A 27,041-nucleotide genomic window follows, 5' to 3' on the forward strand; every position below is an offset into this window, starting at 1 on the left:
ACCATTTCCACGTTCTTCTGGTCATCATTCAGAGCATCCGATACACTCGCTCCAATCTACTCAGGTTCGCAAAATAAAAATAACATTCCTCAAATATGTGATTGATCGTAAGTACACTGTTGCAGTATTGACATTTTGGCGGTGGCTGCTTACTGATCAGATATGTATGAGTTAAACTTGTATGGCCTATTCTCAATCTGGCAATAGCCTACCTCCTTCCTGCGATTGGAACGGTTTGATGTGGTCCATGGTTTAATGGTTTTTAATTTGCTTGGCAGGCTTCCATTCCATATGGCTTGCCAACTAGATGATATTTCGTTTTTCATCGGAAGACTTATTTGTTGGGGTGTCAGAATGGCCGTGCCCTGACCTGAAAGAGCAAGTGCTTGTTTAGCTGCAATATTCGCCAGTTCATTTCCAGTGATCCCCACGTGACTTGGCACGCATATAAAGAAAACAGAAAGGTCTTAGTTAAGATAAATGAAGTTTGATTACATAATGAGGTCGACTTCCTTATTAAAAGAAACTTCGACTTGAATTACGTAAATATAGAATTTATAGAAACAAGAGATTTTTTCAAGAAAGGATTCCAAAGAAAATCCTATTTTAAAACGATTTAATATTCCTGATTTTAATGGTCCTGTAGAAGAACTAAATCGAAAAAATAAATAAATACAACTAACAAATGACGATTTACGGGGAGAGAAAACGGAAAACTGAAACATGATAGTTTAATAATTTAATATTCCTTAAGAATTCATGATTATAATCTTATTAAATCGGCCATCCGAGGAAATGAATGGTGCCATGGTGATCCTGTCTCAATAGATCAATATGATGACGGATGCTCATGGAAATTGAATTTCCTAACTATTATGTTCTTTTATTATTTTTTTTATTTGAAGTGCCTTTTGGGCAAAATTTATTAATAATAATTGGCGGGTTTTAGCGATTTACGCCTATAAAACCCATTAAATCGGACAAACCAATTTTTAAAAAATGAAAATCCTCATTGAAAACATCTGTTTCCACTAAAAATTCTATATTTAAGTGGCCTGAAGAAGGAAACGGAAAATTTTACAAAGTAGACTTCACTAACAAAGGAAATTCCATTCACCATAACTCAACCTACCAAGTTATAAAATCCGATAGAAATCATCAAAACGTGCGAAAAAAGGAGGGGTGACAACCGAGCCTTTAACAACCTGCAGAACAATTCAACAGAAATCGATTTAAACCCTTCGACGAAACCGAGACAACTAACTAGATGGGTAGCAATTTACCTTTTAAAGTGGCTTTAATAGAGATGAGGTAGAACATTTATATTATTTCTTCACAGCAATAAAGAGCGTCATTTATTGCCGACAGGTTAGTTGATTAGCAGTCATCATAGAGAGCGTACTAAACGCCGCTTTATGAATTAGTACGGAGTCCCCTTATTGCAATTGTAATCGCCCGCTAATACAGCCTTTTAGCGCCTATACACCCCCGTTAGGACCAATTGCTTAGAACGGCCATAACCTTCAGTAGGGTCGTTACTTTGATAGGTCTAAAACGGCACAATCAACTAGTTCGATACCTCTGTAAGCCATTTCAAAGACAATACAAGAAGGCCAGAAGTGTTGGAAGTAAAAAGTGTTAAAAAGGAAGGTAAAAGATTTGAGGCATTAACTGTATCTTGGAACTTCGGTCGCAGTCTTAATATTTAAAACCAATAAAATAATCACCCTATCCTCAATATTTAACAAAATTTAACACTATAAATCTTTGCCAATAGAAAACCTCTTTAAAACCTACATCGAGATCAGATTAAACAAGATACTACCCTCTTTTTCGTCACTTAACCTCTTTTTATTCTCCCCTATTAATTATATGAATTCTTAATAATGAATTCATTCCTTCGTTTCTGATTATAATTAGGGATTTTGTGTAATTTCTAAAAATAAGAGTTATTATTAAGTAATCTGTATAAAAAATAGTCCGCGTATGTCTATCGTGGTAATGAGGTTGCTATATAGCCCTGTCCCAGGGACCATTCCCTAGTTATATTAATAGAAAATTCATAATGACTGCTCCTATCAAATTTACTCTATCCGATTTTTCTATACGTTTTTTGTCTGTATAAATTCTGGGCTAGAGGTCTCAGTTTTTTATACCCTTGTTTCATATCATGTAATTTTTTTAATATTCATACTCGTTTTTCCACACTATTAACTTAAATTTCAGCATACAATAACAAGTCCCTGCAGTGAAACACTGGAGGCATGAATACTTAAATATAAGGTTAAATGAATAAATATTATGTTGCATGTGAGAAAAGTAAGATGTGATTAAAACCGTCCTTACGATGGGACTCTTCAACAGTATTTTAATAACTGAGAATAATCTGTCTAAAGAAAAAAGAATTTATTTCAACTGAAAATAAAATTCGTAGAGTTAACACAAGTTAAAGTTACGTAATATTTAATATAATTATGGTAATTTTGTACCCATGATCAAATCACTAACAATCCAGTTGAGGAAAATATTTCTACAATTTTGGCCAGTTAGAGTTCGGTTCTGACTTTTGGTGTGCTGTGATGACTTAACACAATTCTTGCCATGGAAACATAGTTGTTACCAATGCTGTATTAAATATTTGACTCCTTATTAATATTAAGAATGTATATATGACCAATAATTTCGTTTTTATTACCCTTCTATCAAAACCATATAATAATAAATATAAATGTCCCTTCTTTGCCTGAAGGGCATTTAAAGTTTTGTTCTGGGATCCGCTATGTGCACGATCTACCCAGGTAATGATGAGCATAGTTCCCTTCCATCACCAATATTTTTTTTCTTACCTTTTTAATTCATGACCAATAGTGGATGGTTGCATTCTGTATCAAACAATTGTTACACATTGTTGTGGCTAGAAACTCTGATTTGAAAGTGACAAAATAACTATTGAGTTTGATTTCAGAGAGCTCCCGGGATGAGAAACATGGTAAAATAATGAATTTTGTTAAATAATTTTTCGTTTTATTTCTTAATTAAAAAGAAAATATTGTTATCGATATCACATAAAACAAATCTAGTATGAAAAATGATGCCGAATTTCATTAAACAAAAAAATAAATAAATAAAATAAATGAAAGAAGTAAAAACAATATATCTTTAACGGGACACTTTTCTATAAAATCTGTTTGAATTTATTTTTATTTACTGTTTATTTCAAATAAAATAAATAAATAACCAGAAAATTTTTGTTTTTCTTTAAGCATACAGTTAAGTTACAGGACTTCAATAAACAAGTGACTTTATCTAACATCAATTGATCAATTGATCCACAATGACACGAAATTACATCTTTGAACAAGTCGATTAGAAACTCATACACATTCAGAGCCTGTCAATCGATTCTCGATAACCCTAAAAGATATCTGAAAAGGAGATAGTATCTAGGCCTTCTAACTTGAACTATCATTAGAGTGGAACGGATGGTTTCTTCCCAGGTCACCGTATTTACTTCGGTGTTTCACAGAAAGTAAAATAAAATCTACAAAACACTGCAACAGATGTTTAAGAAAATTCCAATCTCCTTGCATGTGATTCTTAGGAAAACAGTCATTATGAACTACTATATGGTTAATTTAACGAGCTTTAAACTTGGCACTAATAGCACTAGAGCTCCTACGCTCAATATTTTTTCGAGTAGTTTCTCTAACTCCGACATTTTTTTTCCAAACAATGAACAGTAATATTTCAGAAGATATTATAAAAACACTATCCTGAGATAGATAATTACTATTTGATATTCTATTAACCTAGATTGGAATTGTACCCTAATAGGTATCTCTAGGTCAAATAGTTCCTGATATATCGAAATTTTCTTTAGATATGATCCATTTTCAACACATGTTTCGGAATCGTACCCAAATATTTTTAAAAAATTCAAGATTAATCACATTTCACCAAATAATCGGTTAATTCAGAAATAATGAAATTGTTTAGAGAAAAAAAAAAAAAACTGAATCTCGAGAAATATTAAACGTAAAGAGTTCTGTAAGGGTTCAGTTTGGAGCTGGTTAAATGTACCAGTTAATATTTTCGTGTAGTATGTACTTTTTAAGATATTAAGCGTAGAATAAAAAATGAGCGAAAATTTCATATTTTTTCTTTAATATAATGACCTCCAATAAAAGCTATTGAAATATATCAGTATCAATATTATTTTCAAATTAAATTCAATCTAAATATCAAGGACGTTCACCGTTCCTGTTGTTTAGACCAGGTAAAAGTTTGAGATATTTTCTGACAGAAAAATGTGCGTTACATGTTGAAAAAATACTTCCTCCTTCCAAAAACGTAATTTTGATGAGTATGCACAGTACTAAATAAAGAAAAGCGTTATGTAAATAAACCACAATAATAATAAAGTTAACCACTACAACCCATGAAGCGTTAGGGATTAAGTATTTTCTAAAAAATCTTGGCCTCAGCCAGATTCGAACCCGAGTCTACAGACCCCAGCCTTTGTGCTACATAAAAATTCATTGAAAAGATTATTTTATAATTACTTCTACTTAAACTAACAATTTTACTAGACTATATATACGTACATAACTAATTACTTTTGTTTTGTCAGTGACTCTACCGCGAGGACCAAACTATTGATGACCTCGAATCCAGTTTCCCGGAAATAAGTCTTCCTGTTGCATTCTTCCCCGGTCGACCGAAACCAGCTTTCACTTGGGTCTCCATTTTTTTTTGTTTTTTTTTAATACAGTTAAATATAAAATAATATATTTTTTATCAGATTTTATTAAATTATCAGACGGTATTCTATTCCTTCCTTTATACGTCGCCTCAATTTACTCCCCACCTTAAAATCCTTACTTTCTTTACTTCTAATTTGAATTTATTAATATCTATATGTTTTAACAGGAATTTATGATGCCTTGTGCAATCGAAATATATAAAAATATATGATGTAAGAAGTTTATTCGTTTCTGTTTAAAAGCTTAAAAGTTACTCCATTATGATTTATTGGAATGGAAGTTCGTTTTTATTATTTTGTATTGATTTAGTTCACTCTAAGGCTCTAAAACTCATCTGATTAACATTCCTGAAACACTATTTTAAAAGGACATGTCTCAGGATAAATATTGAATTTATTATCATTATTACTACGACAAATTCTTTTTATTTAATCAAACGTAAAGCGATTCGACTAATTTCAAATTACTTATTTATATCAAAAGGACCTAATTAAACGTGGTATTACAGCCCACTGAAATATGGGGCTTGGATTATTAATATTCGATACAATAATTTCCTCCTATATTCCAAAAAAGAATATTATCCCAAGTTTTATGTTTGTTGAGTTTATGTTGTAAAATCGAAGTACTTTAAACTAGGCTGTTGAAACTTGCATTTTATGTATTTTGTTATGAGACTTGATTTACTCAACATCTACCGGAGTCAAAATTGTTTTTAAACCTTATGTTGCAACATATCCATAACATTTTCAAACTAGAAATCAAATAAACCAACATAATAATATAAATAGAATTATAATGAAAACTTTTCCTTGTTCCATCATGTGCTCTAAGTATATAGCAATAAAACAAAGTAATAATCATTTTTCTGAATAAAGGTTTATTCATAGGTAGAAACATAAAGAAATATTATAAAATAAAGTGTACATTTGAGAAATAATAAAATTTAAGGTTCATAATATATACGTGAATATTTATTTATCTTTGTTTATCATTATATACTAACATAAATGCCAATATAAAAACTTTATTATTAAGAAATAGACTGCGTACTACAAAAAAAATATAACTAAATATTTAGAATTATTTTACAAAAATTACAAATAGAATATACTTTTACAGACCTTGAAATTGGATTGCTACTGAAGTCAGCCACTTGTAACGCCCGGAGGTTCTTGATATTCTCCGGCAAGTCTTGGATGTCTGAAAATATAAATAAATAAAATAATAATTATAAAAAAAGTACACTAAAATATCGTGTGTCATTATACAATATTATAAGTATATTGTATAGACTTTTAAAACTATTGAACTAGGGAAGCAAAATAATTTTATTTTAGGACAAATTAATCTTATTATAATCAGACGGTAAAGAGGCGTGTCTACTGGAATAGATTAATTAAATACAATTTATAATATAGTATATTATGAACATAATAGCAGATTTTACAAAAAAAGTATATTAAAAATAGAGAATCACCAGAAAAAGGCTGAGTAATTAAAAAGACACAATGGCGAACGATTACAATAAACTTGATTTGTTTCATTTATGTTAATTACGAAGAGTTTTATCCTTTTAAAGAAAAAATAAATTTAGGAGTGAAAGTCAATAGTCTAAAAAAATTTCAAGAACGAGTTTCCTGAGAAATAAAACAGGTTTTAGAGGAAATGAAACATATGAAGAAAGTTAAAAGAAGAATAAAATTAAATAGAAATGTTTTAAGAGAAATCCAAGCATATATTCATTTAAGTATTAATTTAAAAATTATATTCAACAAAAAAAATAAGAGAAAACAGTATCTATTTCATTGCTTTCCATTGCTATATGGGATTTAGGAACTATTTAATGATTATGTCATATTAAACTATTTAATTTAAACATCAAAATTAAAAGAAAAAATGGAAGAAAGTGGTACTTCTTAAATATTTCATTTATTTATTATTATTATTTTTGTCTCCAGAGTTTAATAGTTAAGATGAACAATTTTTTTAGAAATACATCACATCAAAGGAAGGAAATTTCTATTTATTTATTTTATTGAACTTAAAAGACCTTAAATTTAATATGTAATAATAATAAAAAATTATTATTTTTCATGCATTTTAATAGTTTAAAGTATTTTCGAAGAAATAAAGTATTAATATGATTTCATGTATATACATTTTCTTTGATTAATCGTTCAATTATTGTAGGTTTAGGTGAGGTTCAATAAATGAAAATATTTGTGTTCTTCAACAATATTTTGTTAGAGGAACTTTTACTTCGCCCTTGACCTAACAAGCCCCTTAAAAGTGCACTTAGAGGCCCCTGTAAAGCAACATGGAAGAATCCCAGAGATAAAATAATAAAGAAAGAAAGAAAGAAAAAAAAACTCTAGTAAAACAGAAATCATGCAAAAAGAACTTGTGATATAATATATGCATGTTTTAAAATCATAAATGAACAAATGAATATTGAAGTACATTATAATAAACCTGATTTCTTTTTAATGAAAAATGTTACTTAGTAAGTACGTAATATAAAACTTACTGAAACATTTTGTTATAAATAAATAAGAAGCTGAGGGATACAGAAGGTTTCTTAAAACATATTAATATTTCAATGCCTTTGTTAAGTATTATATAAAAGTAATTAATATTTCCACTGACAGAACTAAATGTACCTAATTTAAAACATATCCTGTTGAAGATCCCATCAATTTTTTCTATAGTAAAGGATTTGGTTATTTTGTAGAAATTCCACTTTCTTATACATGTAATTGTAGTAGTTCACTCCTCTTAGGCAGCGGACTCAAACTTTTTGAAATTTCAGATTTTGTTTTGGCCAGTGCAACTCTCATTTCATTTGTGTCGCGTATAATCTATTTCGAGATTTTGTCTTAATAATAAGAGCTGTAGAAAAAGCAAATTCACACTCATAAATAGTTGATAATGGAATCGGGACTCTTCGAGCCATCTATGTAACATCAGGATAGGACTGTGTCGATTAAAAATTATAGTACGTTCGTATAAAAAGTAATAAATACACCCATGATATAAAAGTAACAATAGATATTGAAATATTAAATATAAAATTATAAAGGTATATAAAAATTATTTGCAGATGTATGTTCTATGGGCTGGATTCTAAGCATTAGTATAGTGTAAAAAGAAATTGAAATTACTAACAAAAGTTAATTTTAATTGCGATTACTTTTGTTAAACTAATATTTGTAATTTTGGATCATTATTACAATAACAGTGGTTTTTCAAGTTGAAATTAATAATCTAAATTGTAATTTTATTTTGAGTTACAAATTACTGTAATTAGAAAGTAATTGTGATTGTAATTGCTTATTTACGTTTTGCCCAATTCTGGTGTTCATCTGGCTCCTGTTTTTCTTTCATAGTTTATCCATTCTGTTTTTATTCATTTTCTTCATCCCTTTCGACCTGAACACTTCTATTTCTTATCACTTTATAATCACAGTTGGTTTTATTCATTAAACGACATCCTCATAAGGATCTTTTGAAAGTTTCAATGCCTATTATCAAGGCTATGAACTTATATTAAAATATAATTTCATGTATCAGGAAAATATTTGACAGCTGTAAAAATCAAATTTGATAGTAGTTTATTAGCTTCCCTTTCCTTGGTTTTTATTTTATATTATAAGTGCTGTAAATTAAAAAGAAAATTCATAACTTGAAACAGTTGTCTAAAAACTACTTCACTAAAAAAAAAAAATAAAATAAGAAAATAAGTAAGTTTTATAAAAATAGGAAGCAGTTATAGAACGGAGCTGCTTCTTATCTTTGTCCAATAAAGAAACTTCTACGAGGGGAGTCCCCTTTTTCCGATAGCACAGTTCGTGCAGACTACGAGGAGCATTATACATAACCGATATTCTAGAACACGGCAGCTGTCAGCAAATGAACTTTTAAAGTAGTCGAAATGAATTCGTAACGAAAAGTTGGAAGATAACAAAGCAGTTTCCACACCTGTGTTAACAATCGGGTAAAATCAGGTCACCAAAAATTCAGTCGGAATCCGTTGAAATGCTAAAATAAAAATCACATTACATTAACAGATGTTATGATATAATACATTACACACAATAGGATTTACGTAGATTATAACATATTGAGAGAAATTTAATAGTGAAGGGCCTTTATGTGACAAATCATCCACGCCGTAACACCCTCCCCCTCAGATTTAAATGGAATTGGACACAATTAATTTTGTTACTATCCTGATAACACCCGCGAAATTGTTTTTGGCCTACTATTGATTTTTTTGGTTAAATAATTTCTTTTATTTTTATTAATCTGTTACAATCCGAAGCTTCGGTGACCATAACTGATCTAAACAAATTAATAATTTTTTTCTTGAAAATTTTTCAAGGTAACATGAAATTTAGCAGGAAGTTCGTGTATTAAATCTAAAAACAGAACACCAAAATTTATATACTCAAATTAATTTATCTCAATTCCCTCGAAAAACTGAATATAGGTATGTACATATTTTTAGAAATTTAAGAAGCAGTCATTTTGTTTTATAAAAACCGTAATATGAAGCCTAATATCTTAAATGAAAATATTGATGGATTTGTTACATGTTTATAATTTTTTACGATAGAAGAATATGTTCTAAAATTCCAAAGCCGAAAATACAAGATAACCGAAATGAATAAAAGGAATTCAGAATTATTAGGGAATATTTTATTTTATCGTTCTTCCCATTATATTACATTAATTATTCTCATATAGTCTTTAGTTTCTCATAATATTTAGATCACACGCTTTCATTCAACACTATTTATGTATCTTATTGTTGATTATTTTATAATAATTCTGCAATTCCTCTAATTCATCATAGTAGTTATTTTGTTTTCTGTTCTTAGCCCTGAGGGCTAGAAATTTTGTCCGAAAAGTTGGCATTAGTAAATAAGGTTTATTTATTTGTGTTCTTCACTGACCGCAACCCCAACCACCTTCTCCTCATATTTATATATATATATATATATATATATATAGTGTTTTCTTCCTTAAAAAGGAATTTTTTTAGAGAGAAATTACAAGAAAGGAAGAAGATTTTCGGGGCTAGCCAATGATATTTGAAAATAAAAATAGAAACTAAACACCCTATCAAAAGTGTTGAATGATTTTATAGCAGCTACAGGGTATAATAGCTTTTAAGTTTAACCTTTTACGAATTTGTAAAAAGCCATTTTAATTAACTAAAATAAATTATTGCATACTTAACTAAGGTATTAGTTATATTGTTTAGTATTTTTGCTCATTTTGTACATACTGTTCCCACATAATCTTTCACAGAAACTCCTGAAGTCAATTAAAAAAAAAAAAAAATTATAGATATGTATACACTGAAAAATATATAATAGGAATGATTAAATACTTGCCGGCTACAAAGGGTATACAATGGGCTAAACATTAAATTAGGAGATAGACCTTTAAGGGCTGACTGGCGAGGGGCCAACAGTTAGCGGAGATTATAGGGCCTCAGCAACGTGTTGCATCCCCTAATATCAACTTGTGGCCTTGTTTGTCTATGCCAGGGCTCAATATGCTAGCAACTTATCTCTTCGGCCAATAATATCCCGGGAAATTGGGACGTGGTGAAAATTCAGCTTTAATTACAAATTTAAATAGATAAAGTTCACTGACTATAATTACTTCAGTTTATATTAAATATGAATACTTAAGTTACAATTATATTTTCAATTAACTACAGCAAGATAAAAAACCTGTTATCCGGAGATGATTTTAATTTTGAATATTTCAAAGAAATAGTATTTGCAAATTCAAAACAATTAACATTAAAATAAATAGGTAAAAATATACCATAAATAATTACAACTTTAATTTCTCAGAGAAAAGTCGATATGTATTTGCGTTAAAGCTTTTCCAAAATTAAGGGAAATTATTGGGTTTCTATCACCATTTAATCTTCAGGCAAAAAGTGTAAATATGAATAACATTTATATTTTTTTAAAAGCCTGATAAAGAGAGCAGTATGTACATGAAAATGATGACATGTTGTAGTAAATTAAAAGAAAAAATTAAATGTTCCACAAAGACTCAAAAACGATTCGAAGTGAAACACATTTTTTCTATTCCTTTTATTTCTTTAAATTAACAATGATACTTAGGACTCCATCTTGACAAGAGACTTACTTGGAATCCACACACAAGACTGAAACGACAAGAAACTGCTCGTAGATTCCGATTGCTACAACACTTACTTGACAAACGCTCTAAACTTCCCATTCATTACAAAAAATTAGTATACACTACAATAATCAGACCAATTTGGACATATGGAATTGAGCTCTGGGGCTCCACCAAACCATCAAATTCTTCCCGCATCCAATCGTTACAATCCAAAATCCTACGTAAAATCCTTGATGCTCCTTATTACGTCACAAATAAACTCATTCATAAAGACCTTAACATCCCATTCGTTGCAGATTTGTCCCAAAACAGATATGCGTCTTTTTATTCCATACTCCTCAACCATCCTAACCCATTAATTCTTAATCTTTCATCCTTAACAATCCCTGATAATCCTCCGAGGCGTCTGAAAAGAAGATGGCCACGGGACCTTCTAGTTTAAATTAATGTTTGAAGTAACACCAATGGGTGGTTCCTTCCCAAGATTTTCAAGTGTATATGAAACATACTACATATTTACCTGTTGTATTATTTTGTACAGTTGTAAATTACAATAAATAAATAATAAAAAAAAAAAAAAAAATTAACAACATTGTTTGAACTCAAAGTTAAAGTAAATGTGATGTAAATAATACAATCTAATCACTGTTAAAAATCTAATTACATTTCTAGATTAGGATAGAAGCGGAAGCAAGGTTAGAAACAAGCGGGTTTGGGGGTTTATTATGGAAGGTTTGATATCGAGTGCATATTAGATCGGTACAGATAGGATCATTAATATCATTATTGAAGATATTATTTGTAAAAACATTAGAACCATTTAGGATTTTACAAAGGATTTAAGACTGTTAGGATTGAATACGAGAGGAAGCTCAGCTCTGTAAAACCAAATAGGCCTTATTCTAGTTGTGTGAATCAGGTCCTTGGAAACTTGGGACTATTTGTCAAATAAGTTTTGTAACAGTCGTAATCGACGTTTAGTTTTCAGTCTTATAAGATGATTGTAAGCTAGTCGTTTGTCTAGATTAGGTAGCGTGTACGTTCGATAGGAAAAAGTGGAATATTAATAAAGGACACTGTAGAGAAACAGGAACAATTACTTAAAATATTAAAGTTCAGGAAAAGTACCACTCAACTAACAATAATAAAACATGTATGTAAAAAAAGAAGCTGCTGGCACAGAGAACTGTCAGGCGAGTGCGGTAATAAAACAAAATACTGAATCAACATACCAGACAAAGCTATTTAATATCTTTTAATAATAAAAAAAATGAATGAAGAAAATAATATAAGTATGATAAAAAATAAAGAAAAGAATAACCTTAATTTGAAAAACAAAAATACATACAATAACAGTAACAATATTTTTTGGTAGAGCAGTTTACATTCGTCCTCCCTCAACCCCCCTTTAAAATACAATATTAAATATAAAAACATTATTTAATGAAAATATTTTAACTTTATGAAGCAATGCAGTTGACCTATTTACTAATTATACATTTACCATTATTGTTATTATTCTAATATTATCAAGGTTGCATATCTGAAATTAATTTAAGTAAAAGGAAGCTGGAAATGTTTGATTTTCTCTCTCATACAATGACACAGTTCACTTCAGAAAAATGTCTTACTCTATTATTTTTTAAATATTTACATCGATGTTCTTGCTTAAATAAAAGTATCTGAGATTTCTAATGAGAATTTACATCAAACTAAAGATGAAGCTAACAAACTTCTAACGAATAGTTGGAAAGGATATGAAGTTGAAACAAAAGTAATTGCAGTTCTTCATGATTAGGTAGCCCCAGTGAATGTAGCTTTCACAGAACCGTTCACTTTTCCTAAGATTGAGAACTTCTATTTACTTTACCCCTTGAGGGGCCAATTCATTGGCTAAGACATGGCGGAGGATGACGGATGATGCAGGAGCTGGAGGTAAGAGTACAGGTACAGGTATGGCGTCCTAGATACGGAGCTAGCGGTCCCGTGCGGCGTGAGCTGCAGCCCCGCACGACTCCGTGCATCCGCTTTCTCCTGCAGTTCAACAGTCACCGCTCAAATTACACCCCCACTCCCTTTAGATACCATCGCCATTTCTCCCTTATCGCAGGTGATGGGGCTTATACTTAGTCTTTGATGAAAGGTGCTTTCGACTTGGCCCTATCTTCCTCGCCTAGCAAAATGGGCCGGTTTCGAAAACGCAATCGTGATTCGAGTCACGACCTTGATGAATAAATCAATTTGAAATATTACGGACATCAAAGGAGAAGATTGAGGGAATATATAATCGAACTAGTACCAAGGGCACGGTGAATTGATGGGCATGTAAAATAAATTGCAAATATCGGTTATTCAGGCAGAAAAGAATAAAAGAAGCCAAACCTAAGAGTTTATTTATTGTTTTTTCTATGGATTGATTCTGGGTTCATAAGTGTATACCTCTATGAATGTGAACAGAAGCTCTATAGCCTCTTTTTTACGACCCCCTTCTTAGTCATTTCTGATGTACGGTGGGCGGAGGGCGGAATGGTTATCAACAGGATAGCAACCTATTATTAAGTGTGGAGTCTAGTTTCCATTCCGTAGGAGTACCAAAGAAATAAAATTCGACCCCCTTGACTAGATTCGAACCGACGCCGCTACAGTTCCCAGATTGCAAAGACCTACGCCACAGACAGCCCACCTCTATAACCTCTACACTTCAATAGACTGGGGAATTACTTGGTTTCCAAATTACCTACATGATTCTTTCTAAATAACCTCTTTACACAGCCGTAGGTACCGAAACAGTAATTCCTTATTACTTGGACCCTACAGGGGTAATAATAGTACAACAAAACTTCTAGCCAATATTCCACTACTATTAAAATGTAGTTGCGGCAATAAAGTGCTTCTTCAGAGTGTATTTGGATTAAATTAAGAATAACAAACCAACGAAACCAAATGTTCCAGAAACCGTTATACTTAAACCATGTGCGTAAAGAACGCAAAGGTAAACTAGAGAAAGCATTTGGACTTCGAGTGGAGAAGAGGAGGTATAGTAAGACTTGAATGAAACAAAAATAATAAAGTTTTGTTAAAAATTCTTGAACTGACTAAAAAATTCAAAAAATATATAAACTCGATACTTATTATTCTAAACATAGAATAGTTGCTGAAGGTAACTAAAAATGTAGAGGAAATAATAGAAAAATAGTGATAAATGATTCTTAGAAGCAAACGTTTTAACCCTTGTTCTAGGTCTTGATGAGGGATAATATAAAACTGAGGATTCAAATAGATACTGGAAATAATAATATTAATGTATTACTGGTGTTCTTTCCGTTCGTTATCGTAATTCACAAAGACAACCAGGTCTCTCCTTTATTTTATTCGCATTTCCGTCCCCTCATTCATTTACTCTTCAGCGCCTATTGTCATCTACAGGTGACACAACTTTGAGACAGTGAAAATCATAAGCTATTTAACAGTACCTAGATAGCTTCCTTTGAACAACTGTTTACTGGTAAAATAAAAAAGAATTGGTCAGTTGCCAAAATATTACTTGAATTTGCAGAAGGCGCTCAGAGGTTTCAGTGACTTGTAATATTTACAATTCGTTTTATTCTAATTACAGAACGAAATATTTAGGTACAAATACTAAATTCATATTTTATCTCAATTGAAGAAAATGCATTGTCACTCAATACATGTATTTTAACAAAAACATTGTAAATTATAATTGCGTTACATCAAAAACAGGTGACACCTATGCAAAATTAAATAAAAAAAACAAATTGTATGCGACATTCATAATTTTGTATAATTTATACTTAATATAATTAGAAACAAAAAGGAGAAAAAAATATACTTGTTGTGACCTTGTAGATATTACTGGGTTAATATAACTCTGTGTCTATGGATTTACGGACCCTTCATGGGTTGTAATTTCCTGAAGAAGAGTGACTTAAATTTAAAAAAAAAAAAAAAAAAAAAAATGAAGTGCAAAATACCACATATTTTTGAATATTACATAATTCATGGAATGTAAAGTAAGTCAAATAGTGCTCCAACACTATTTAAAAGGCATAAAAAGATAGATCAAAATTAAGAAATATAGAAAGATCAACATTAGTGGTATTCATGATCTACTTCTAGTTTAACATTTTAAAGTGTTAAATGGAAACAGATTTCCTTCATTTAGCCGATGGAAACAACAACATTGAACACAGATGAGTCGGTTAATCGCCCTGCTAAATGGAGAATAACGTCACGCATCAGACCTCCATATTGTTTTGTCTATTGTCGTTTTGATAGGTTAGTTGCTCAGGGTTCTTGTTTGGTTGTTTTTTGTTTTGGACGTTTTTGAACTCTAATAAAGTAATGAAAAAAAACTAGGAGAGGAAATAAGAAACAAGTGAGGTAGAGGAAAGATGTGTTGGAGATTTTACTATCTCTTAAAGATTACAAGGTTACAAAACAAGTTACCCAGAAATTCCGCTAGGGGTTCCTCTGCATTTAACATATAACACAGTCTTTGAATTGGGCTGTTTACAATCCTATACTTAAAATATTTAGCATGTTAAAACTTTTTATATTTAATACAACATCACAAATACCTCTATTATTGTCAAATGCAGCTATGAATTCTCTAAATAACTCTTCATTGGAAAGATATTCAGCTTTAGTATTGTTGCTAACCACACCAAGAATACGCTATCATCTCAGGTTGTTTCTTATGTTGTTAGTTTTACTTCTTTTAAATTGTTACAAGCTAATTGCGCACAATAATTTTTCATATACAATAGTATAGTCTTGGTTTATAATCGATTAATATAATGAGTTTTCTTCATAAAAAATTTATTATGATTTATGGGGATTTCTCTACCTTTAAAATTAAACTGATGAATATAAATAAATATCTAGATAATAAATACTTAGAGATTATTTATATTGTGAAATATCTCTGATCTGGCAAGGGAAAATTTTGGTAGTATCGTCTCTTAAGAGATCTACCCGTGAGTTTTTTTATTAATTAATACATTTCCATAAAAATATTTTTATTCTACAGACATTGTGCTGATCGTCTTTTAAAGACACATTATCACTCGCAAAAACTTATTTATGTTGAAAAGTAGAGCACAAAACATTCCTGATGTGCTACATTGTTTATTTGTAAGAGTACATCCAGAGCAGACTATACACACTAGCTACAGAAATAGTGTTAGCAGTTTTCTCTTCAGCATTTAAACTCAAATTCTTTACTTTCACATTAATTTAGAATCGAACGCCTTTAACTGGCACAATATTTTTATATTGGCTCTATTAATGTCAGTTGAGAAATTGTTGTTCAAGATCTTTTTAAGAACATCGCCTTTATGTCTCAATATTCCGTTTTCATATGAACTATTGAACTCATTTCTACATCCATATTGGTGGGCTATCATATTGAGTTGTGAGACCCAGTTGTATTCTACGTCAGGGTTTTCTGCATTTAGCACCCTTTGTCTGTTAAAACATAGTTTTGGGAGTCTCTTTTCTGACATTAATGATAGTTTGGACTAGTAGTTGATGATCTTTCTTATTACTTCTGAACTTAATGGACTTCTTTCACCTCTCTCGAGTCGGGTTATTCCTGGGTCATCCTTATAGGTATTTAATAAATTTCATTTGAGAAATTTCGATAGGATCCAGATATCTAAGGCTCCAAACTTGGGATGCATACAGAAGAACTGAGGAGGCCATTGAGTCATATAATGCCATCTTTGATTCCCAAAACTCACTCTGTCCTCTTCTCAGGGTTTCCAAAACTTTAGCGGTAGCAATGAATGATTTTTGTATAAAATGTACAAAAGCCTTTTTTGATTTACCTGTGGATGCAAAAGGTACTCCTAAATATGTATACGTTTTTGAATACTTCAACTTTGTGTCGTACTAATAAAGAGGTTTGAGATGTTTTAACTTGGGTGATTTGTGGAATAAATCTTTTGACTTTTCTATGTTTAAGGTTAGAAAGTTATTTGCACAATGTGCTGCAGGATCTTTAAATTTCTTTGCGTACTATGCCAGTTATTACTTAGAAGGATTATGTCGCCTGTTAGCAATAACATTAATGCCTCGTGATTATGGTCAATGCTAACTCCTGTGGCTCCGTTACCCTGGAAAAACTAAATAATATCAGACAAGATGAGGATGAAGAGTGCTGGACAAAGACTTTCCTCTTGTAGCAACCCAAGAGTTACGTCTATTTCTTCGCTTAGTTGACCATTTATTGAAATTTGGGTGGTAGCATTGTCATACAAGCTCTTCATGATTCTAATTATTTTACCACTAAGGCCTTAGTTACTACTACAGGAGATATAACTCAAGTTTCTTTTATTAACTACAATAGATATAACTATGTCACACTTTAAAATACGTACCTACAACAAGAAAAATGTTTAAGTAGAGAACGAGATCTGATAAACTATGTTAAAGCGATTGTGTTTCGCGATAAAACCTTGAAGATCATAAAACCATTTCTTTATTATTTTTTCTTGCGTACAATATTACCTTGAGGAGTGATATAACATCAGAGTGTTAAGGAAAATATGATAAAACTAGATTCGAGAAAATAACAAAGTGAATAATTTAAGTTTTAACATATCGAAACTCTTTAAACTAAAGACTAAATGAGATCGTGCAGTTCATTAACATATTAAACTCGAAAAGTCTCTTGAGACTGGTTCTGATAAACTCCAGGTATCGCTGACTGGACTTCTGATAACCTTAAAAGCCATCATGGAACATTATAGTAGAAGAGCCCGAAGCTCAAAATCCAGTAGAGCAACAATATGAAAATTATTTTAAATTCATTCATATCTTACACGGAAACACATTAAATTGAATGATTTTTAAGGGAAGGAGATCAATTATATCTTCTTACACACTATAGGACATAAGCTCACAATCAATAGCATGTAATTTGGTCCCAATATAAATTATTTTTATATTATGGGGAGAAGGGGAAGTGCGGTGAGTGGAATAGGATTGAACAAAAAAAAGTAACTTATTTTATTTTACTTGGGACAAAGTTTCATTCTACATTTTAGGCCTTCACCAAGGCTAAAATCAAAATGAAATAACGACGAAAATAAAATACAAAATACTAAAAACAGTATAACAAGAAATTAGGAGTATATATTTAGTTGTTTTCGGTTAGCTCTACAGAGCTTGGAAATCTTTGGCCGCCCGAACCAGCCTTCTCCACGCCTGCCTATCTTGGACTACTGCTTTCCAGTTTGCTACATGCAGCTCTTTCGAATCTTTGTTGATTCTATCTATTCATCTGATTTTTGGCCTCCCACGTGGTCTCTTGCCTCTTATACTGACATTCATTGTACAGTAGAGACGTCGTGATGGGTTGCTTCGAGTCACATGACGCGCCCATCTTAATCTCCTTGCCTTTATATCATGAGATGTTGACTGAGCAGTCTCTGCAAGCAGTTCACTGGTCGCTTCTTCTCCTTGTTATAAGGCTCTGATCCCAGATAGCTCCTTTAATTGTAAGGAGGAGATGTGGAGGCATTGCAACATGTCGTTAGGGTGGATTATTCCATCATAATTAAAGAATAGAAAAAATATGACAAAGAAAAGATTTGAATCGTTTACTTCTCATAATCTAATAACAATAAGTTTGATTCTTTCTTTATATAACCACATAGTGTGTGGTTTCATTTTTAATAATTGTTTTTCCTTTCATTACTTTTTATTTGATTTTTTTTTTTTTTACAAATTCTTACTAATTAAATTACTAATTAAGTACTAGGTAGTAATATGTTACCTCCTTATATTATTATTTGTCATCTCTAAATTTCATGTTATACTTTTTCAAATATTTTTCATTCCATTATGGTTGTTATTTCGTTCTGTTTTTAGCCTTGACGAAATACTCAAAATTTAAGCCTAAACGTCGACACAAACAATTTAAAAAAACAACTTAATTTAGGTTCATTGCTATTCCACTGACATACACCCTGAACAGCTTCTAATATTTAATCTAGTCAACTATATATAAATTATTATAACATAAAATACAATATTTTATCAATATGTCCATCATTAACTACTATAGCTTTTTTCTTATTTATTTCACTACTTATGTTTTACTTGTACCTACGTACTAATTAGTAAATGGCAAATTCCGAGTTCATTTTCAGTGATTTAGTGGAATAATACAAGCAGCATTTATTCCATTTAATGCGATGATGAAAACGGAAATACCTTCAATATTTGTTTTCCGATAAGATACCTATAAATACATTCTCAACAGCGAGAATTGAATGCACCATGCAATTTATGATTTTCAGATTTTCTTTTGAATTTTCATTTACTTCATTTAGATACTGTTATAGATATTGTTACAGAGTTTCTATAGAGTTATTAAGTAAAATTCTGAGATTAATTAGCTTCTTTAATAAAAATAAAAATTTATTTTATAAAGTATACAACGTTAACACCTTTGGGATAAGTAATTCGAACAATTTAAATATTAAATCACAGCCGAATGAATGACATTGCAAAAATATCAAATGTTAATAATTTATAAACAACTTATTATTTCGTAATTTTAAAGTATACGGAGTTGAAACTGAAACAAAAAAAAGTTTGCTTTGCTTCGCACCCCTGACAATACAGCTAATATTACATTTTAGCCAATATAAGTTGCGATCTTTTAAAATCCCAATGAATCTACTTACAATACCTGTAGAGTAACGAACAACTAAGGGATTTAAGCAGATTTTTAAGATATGTTTCTAAAAATATTGGTCAAAATCAGTTTGCGTGGTAAATGTAATTTTTGGTTTTGTTGCCTCATTTTGTGACAATATTGGTCAAAATCAAAGAGGTTGTACTAAACAGTTGATAATAGATTAGGTCCAATTGAACGGAGCGTCAAAGGCTAGGCGCATTACCTTATTTTGAAATACCTATAGCTGCGCCAAGAACTCCACAACCTAGCTTTAGTTTGCTATTTACATGTTAATTCCAGATTAGTTGGTGACCTAAATTAACTCCATCGTTGACCTTGACAATGGAGAACATTGGGTATCACTGACTCTTGGAAAACAAATTGGGTGGACACCTCACCAATTCTAGTGGTGACAACGGGAAGAGTTTAAATTTCAGAAGGAATGAATTTTCCTCAACGATACTATTAATCCAATCTGCTTTCAGGAATGCAGAGCTGATAATTTTATGACCTTGAAATGAAACAAAGCTGAATCAATGTACCATTTACGCATGAATTACTAAAAGAAATCAGTTATATATTCATTAAAAATTCTCAAATTTACCACTACCCCAATTTGGAACTTGTGGTTCCAATATATTTGATTAGCTGAGAATTAACCCGTTAACCAGATAGGTAGAGAATACATTGTAGCACATCTATGCCTCAAGATTTATTATCTTCTTCTCCATTGTTCATTGTGTTCCGTCTGTGGTCCCGCTTCTCCAAACGGCTCTGCCTTTCAAGACTAATCTATTGGTCCTTTTCTAGACTCATTTATATCACTAGCATCTACGTATTCCAAACCAGCCTCTATGGTTCAACTATCCAGTAGTCATATTATCAAACAAAAACCATTTAATTCTAAGCTTTAAATTGCAATATCGACATAATTAATTATTTTGGGCATTATCACTTTATTTGGCAACGTTGGAGGTACTCATTACTTTCAATTTTGTTGTAATTTGGATGTTTCTTTTTTCTCTCCTTCAAATGTTTTAATGTTTTGAGTTAATATCTATATCTCGATGCATACGTTATAATTATTGAATTACAATTACTTTTATTTAGTTTCTCTGTTATCATCATGATATTGTGATCGTATTTTAGCTCACTCCCATTTATCCGATCAATCTGAAATTATATACAAACAATTAACACGATGAAAAATGCTATATTATGGAATAATTGAGATGGTTTGGAGATGAACAAGCTATGGAGAATGAGTCGGATGAATCTTAGAGTTCTTAGCATACACATTCCTTAAAACTATGTTAACGATTCCTTAGAGGTGTATTAGAATCAATACTTATAAGAGGTAGGACCATCAGCTATGGCTCCCGATTTTTATGAAAATTGAAATAGAGGTATGTTATAAATCCACAAAAAATTCCTTTAAATAAAAAACAGACATTTATACGCCGAATTTCAACTTGCAACGTTAGATAAATACATCCGTAATTAGGTACACATGCTTTCATAACAAATTAGCAGCAGTAGAAGATGTAACCCTATTTCTGTAATTTGCAATCAGAGCATAGGTATCGTGATTTTAACCAGTTAGCATGTTCTTTACAAAAATGTGAGTAGAATTTACTCATTATTACCACTATGAAAAAAAGATACCAATGTTGGGTTGAAACATACTTAACTTCAATTTCTATAGCCAGTTTTAATAATGGCATATTTTTTCCACAGCTGATAAAAAGGTGAACTAATCCGAACTCGTTAGCCCATAATACGCCCGTTAAGAATCCGCCTATCTTATGAGTAAGCTGAAGTAGAAAGTTAAATGATGTTCCTAACAATTAATTATATATAGGCGTTGGTTAACCTATAGGCAATAAAGCCGTCAATGACAGTTTTTTTAAAAACAACCACAATGACTTAATCTCAAATTAGACTTCACTCCTTGTGAATGTGGTTCGGGAGATGATAAATACCTAAAGTTGATCAGGAACATTGTTTTACATAACAACTTATTTCTGATAGTCATATATATAAATTTTATATATACGTACAAATATCTCAGGACGTGAGGTCCAGACCCAACATCTTATGAGAAAAAACTGCAGACGTCCAAACCAATGTCTATCTGAACTTACTACTACTCCACAGAGAGTATAGGCACTGTGAAAATTATATAGAAAGAAACTATAACATGGAAAATGACAAATTAAACTAAGTTAATGATCATAATAAATATTACATATTATAATAATAAAAACCAGAAGACGATAAGAAGAACCGTTACCAAAGATATGCGGCTATTTCTTCTCGTCCTTGACCGTGCCCTTGTTCTCTACAGAGTTGGCCTTTCTTTTTTACCTTCCTTTAAAGCTATTTTTTTTCTCCGACCTCTCCTTTCATCTCCCTGTTGATTAGGGCGGAAGAGTTAATTCATTCGAGACGGTTATCGCTCTGCCAAGGGTGCTTATAAAACAGCTTGCTCAGAATCGCTCAAACAAGTTACGATAATCTGAGAGATAAAATAAAAATAATAAATACAGTCAGATTTAAAATAAAGATAAAACAAAACGAGAAAAAAAAGATGTTTTTTTAGTTACAAACTCTATCGTACATAAATATAATATGGTTCTTCCCGATCTAAATCCCTTTTCCCGGCTCTCAGAGGTAATGGATTTTAACGAATGGGATATCAAATGAAAGTTAATTGACAGAAATTAAAGAATCTCAATTTCCATTCTTAAGCTCTAAATTGTACTTTAATAAAAGTCATTCAAAAGTGTATGAGATGTTTCAGAACACTGGTCGAAGTAAGTCGTTGGATCGAGACGGTTCAAATTGGGTTTTATAGATTTTGACACGGACATCAATACACAAGTACGTTCCTGCGTCAAGGGTCCTGTACTTTAAAGCCTAACGGGTCAAATCCTATTCAAATGCCACAGTGCTGCTATGATGTTACGATGGAATACTTAGGCGACGAATGAGCGAACGGCTGAGGCCATTTATTATTTTTGATGGCTCGATCTATTATTCTACTAGAATAATTGGATAGAATGTATTGAGACAAGCCGATTTCAAGAACCTAAAATTGATTATATCGATTTATTTAGTATGCTCGTATAAATAAATTTTGAGCTATAGACTTCACCAATTCATAGGTTTTATCGCTTAAATTACACAGTGATATTCCAATAATGTTTAGAACAGCTTGAGCTGACCAAATTGAAAAAATATGTTGTTTGTTTTCGAGTGGACAGCCCAACAGATTTCTAATTTTCTAGTACCTCCAATTATTCAGACCCGCGGACTCCCAACAAAAATTCGCCTAAAACATCCGTACGGCCCGGCCTAGTTATCAGGTCTCAGCGGACTTTAATTCAGGATTAATTTAAGCTTAGGATATCTGAATCTTAACTGTAAACTAAAGTGATATTTTCCAGTGGGGCAACGTAATTACTTATTTAAGACTAATTGCACACATTTTTTTAAAGAATTTAAAGGAAATTTGTTTATGTAAGACAATAATGTTGATATAAAGTTACGATAAATTGCTACTGGATGAAGGCAAAACTTCATCCATCAACTTTCAATCAAAATCAACAAACAAATTAACATTGTAAAAGTTTTCATTTTCATCATATTTTACGACCGAACGCCTTAATTATCAACGATCATTTACCATAAATATTTTTGGTAAACCCTCTTCTTGCCAACAAGGGAATAAATAACAAAATAAAGTTTTCTTGCCATTTTTCTATTTATTTAGGTTTAAACAATTAATATTTAGAAACAAATAATAATGGAATAGGTTAATGTAATTTTATAGAAAGGTGTCCCCTAAAAAATGTATTGTTTTTAATTTATTAAAAGAAAATTAAAAATAACATTTTGTACTAGATTAGTTAAGTATTGTTCTTGTTGTATTTATCCAAAAATATAAACAACAGGAAATATATTTTTAAATTAAAACGAGAATCAAAAAGAATTACAACAAAAGCTGCGAATGGAACCTTTTTCTCGATGTTGGGATGTTTCCACAGATCTGTATTAACATTAACATTATGTTTACACTTCATATTCAAAGAAGAGTTTCGTGTCACAACAATTGTACCACCTGGTACAACAGATAGTTGTACCTATTTGGTAAGCAGTGTGACTATTGATTCTTCATCATATTTCAATACTTAAATATTTAGGGGATTTAAACATTCAACAAAGTAATGTACCACACCTGTCTGTCCCAATTAAATTTACTTCAAGAATATAATTAAAATTAAAAAAAAAAAAAAAAAAGGATCATATGAAGTCTCCTAATGTTTTTAAAAATAATTTACGTGTATTTTTTTTTTTTGGTAAATTACTATATTATTTCATAGTTATTTACTATGTTTTACTGGTTATATTTTAAATTTATCAAATTATTAGATTATAAAAAAATTATAAATACTTTTTAAAAAACAAAAGTTTCATTACCTTAACAAGATAAATTCTAAGGGCAGAACGAATATTAATACATAATTCTTGAAGAAGTTTATCGGGGGGTGCGGTCAGCAAAGAACAACATAAATAAACAAAACAATATTTATTTATTTTATGCCGACGTTTCGACCTGAGTTTCAGGTCTTCAATACATTAATGTCGATGTTGGGATTCAATTATTAATACATAATGTCGACTTAAAGTCATCAATAAATTAAAATGTGTTACAGCTAAAACTGACTGTGAATTAACTTATAGTTTAGTTCAGTTCGCCGAAAAGCGCTACATAAAATATTTCGAGATTCTTTTCCCAAAAGAGAGGTCAAAAATGTTTTTAGGGAATAATTCCCAAACCTTCGTTAAGCTGGGAAAATTTCCTCAAAATTATCGGGAAATTTTAGATTTTGTCTTTCTCAATCCGGTAAAAAAATTGTTACAACGCCGCTCCTGATCCTGAACACTTATCCTTGAAAACTAAAAGGTAAAAGCGGGAACTTAACAAGAAAAATATTTTTTTTTTTAAAATTTCAAAGTTCTTAAAATTCTAATTTTCATATTATTAATTATTAACCTATAGGATATGTACACAACGGCTTATAGATATCCCCCCTTCCTGCAGTAAAAGGACTTTACTACCCTCAATTGTAGTTCTGTAGTACTGACACATTGAAGAGGGGAGAAGCCGGGCACTGGGTTGGCTGAGGGGTAGTCCCAGGAAACAAGACACCTTACCATGAAGCCTGTTCTCCCTCAAAATGACCCTACTTTTACGACAGCTGTCCCGAAGAGGATACTTCCAAGGATAATGTAGGAAATGCCTATTCTGCATGATATCGGTCCTAGATGATATCATTTTTCAAAATAACATAGTTTTTGTTTGTTGAAAAAAATTGGATGACAAATAACAGTGTAAATTGTTCCCGGAAAAAAGCTACATATGTCGGTCATGGAAAAGTTGTGAAAGCAAGAAGATACTTATTCTGGAAGACTGAGCAAGGACCTCCTATCTCCTGCAATTCCTGAGCGAACAAAGGTTCAGAGGTTAATCTCAATGGCTATCTCACAGGCCAGGTATGTTCTATTTTCTTAAGGGCGGGTCAACGACCTTTCAACTCCATTACTATATAACACAAAGGAACTCATTGTTTAAAAAGGATATTCAACGATCATTAGGATAGAACTAAAAACTTTTAATACATGAAAATATTTTATATAATTGTAATTTTATGCCCAAGCTATAGATAGATAATGCTAACTTTCTTCACAGTCTTACATTCCAATTTTTCAAACAACTAGAGGATTTTGTTTTGGGGGTTTTAATCACCCTCTCTCTCTTACTTTTAGATTTTTTTTTAAACCACTCAGCGCCCGAATGTTTTTAAATCCTGACTTAAGCACATTTAAAGCATAATGGTAACGGTCAATAATAATTATATCTTCAAGGGCAGATAATTATATTGTCGTTTTAGAGAACCAGTGATCAATAAGATAGTAAGTGGTATGTGTTTCTTTATATTTAAGGTAAAGATAAAACGGGATAACATCTTTACTAACACTGGACCGATAAAATTTGTAGAGAGGTAAATTATATTTTAAACGAAGAGCTATGCTGAAAGATATGCATAGTTCAAGAGTTATTCGAAAAACAAATTTTTTTTTTATAAAAGGAGGATGTGGTCTGGCTGCGATCAAACTAACTCAATTAGTAAATGAACTATTTGAATTATTTTGACTGTGCCCAGGTCAACTCCCTTTTATTAAACATACACAGTCATTAACGATCTTCCAATTTTTTTTTTTTTTAATACAGATATAAATATCTGCACCCTTATTAACACAGGCTTAGATGCAGGAATACATTTAAAATAGTAGTAAAAATAATTAATAAAATTATATAAAATATAAATAAAAATATATAAAATACAGAAATATTGTAATTTAAAAACATCGATCGGTCTTAACTGTATAAAATAGCAAATGTTTTCCTAAATTTGGAAAGAAAGAGACTGAGAACAAAATACAGTCTACCATCTCCTGTTACTATATCTACAGAAGATAGAACCTGATCTGTGACCTGTGGGCAGAAAATGGTGAGCAGGCTGTACCTATTCATTGTGTCCCTTCTTACTGACTACCTGAATTTTTGTTCGAATAAACCTAAACTTCAAAAACATTGTCTGGAAAAATCCATAGAACGACAGTGTAAAATTTCATTAGGGCCACTAGCCGGTCAAAGTAATAAGAAATGCTAAATTACAGGAGGTTAACAACCATGTTTTATTTAACAATACAACAATTAGTTCGGAACAAAAAAAAATATTCGAGAAGTTGAGAAAATTAGTTTAGTAACAGGTGATCTTCAGTTGAATAAACAATTAAATATTATTTTTTTCGTTTATTTATTTTTAAATTATTAGAAACGATTAACTTGGAATCCTCATATACAAGACTGAAAAGACAGGAAACTGCTCGTCGATTTCGTCTATTAGAACATTTACTAGACAAGCAGTCAAAAATTTCAACCAATTACAAAAATACTCACTAACATAACTAAAATAAACTCTATTTAGAATTATGGAGTTGAACTAGTAAACTCATCAAATTCCTCACTTTTCCAATCCTTACAATCCAATAACCATCGTAAAATTTTCAATTCTCCCTGCTTTATCATACACAAAACCGTCCATAACGATCTCAATGTTTCATATGTGGCCGATTTGACCAGAACCACACATCAATCAATTTGAACTTCCATGATAAACTCTCTAAACACCCAAACCCACTTGTTTCTAACCTAGCTTCTCTAATTCCTGATTATCCTCCTGGGCGACTGAAAAGAAGATGACCATGAAACCTTCAAATATCGAAATGGTATTGAAGTTTAACTAATGCGTAGAATCCACACG

General features: G+C 31.1%; 1 protein-coding gene across 9 annotated transcripts in view; it reads right to left on the reverse strand.

Moving 5' to 3' along the window:
- Positions 1-27,041, reverse strand: part of scrib (scribble) — a 257,614-nt gene that overhangs the window by 106,924 nt on the left and 123,649 nt on the right. For all 9 annotated transcript variants that reach the window (XM_024359105.2, XM_014425074.3, XM_014425075.3 and 6 more), the window contains exon 3: positions 5,888-5,966. In XM_024359105.2, coding sequence (XP_024214873.1) covers positions 5,888-5,966 — 79 coding nt within the window. The remainder of the gene's footprint in view (positions 1-5,887; positions 5,967-27,041) is intronic.

This window comes from Halyomorpha halys, unplaced genomic scaffold (assembly GCF_000696795.3).
Source record: "Halyomorpha halys isolate HHAL.00 unplaced genomic scaffold, Hhal_1.1 Scaffold494.1, whole genome shotgun sequence".
In the NCBI taxonomy this organism is placed as follows: Eukaryota; Metazoa; Arthropoda; class Insecta; order Hemiptera; family Pentatomidae; genus Halyomorpha; species Halyomorpha halys.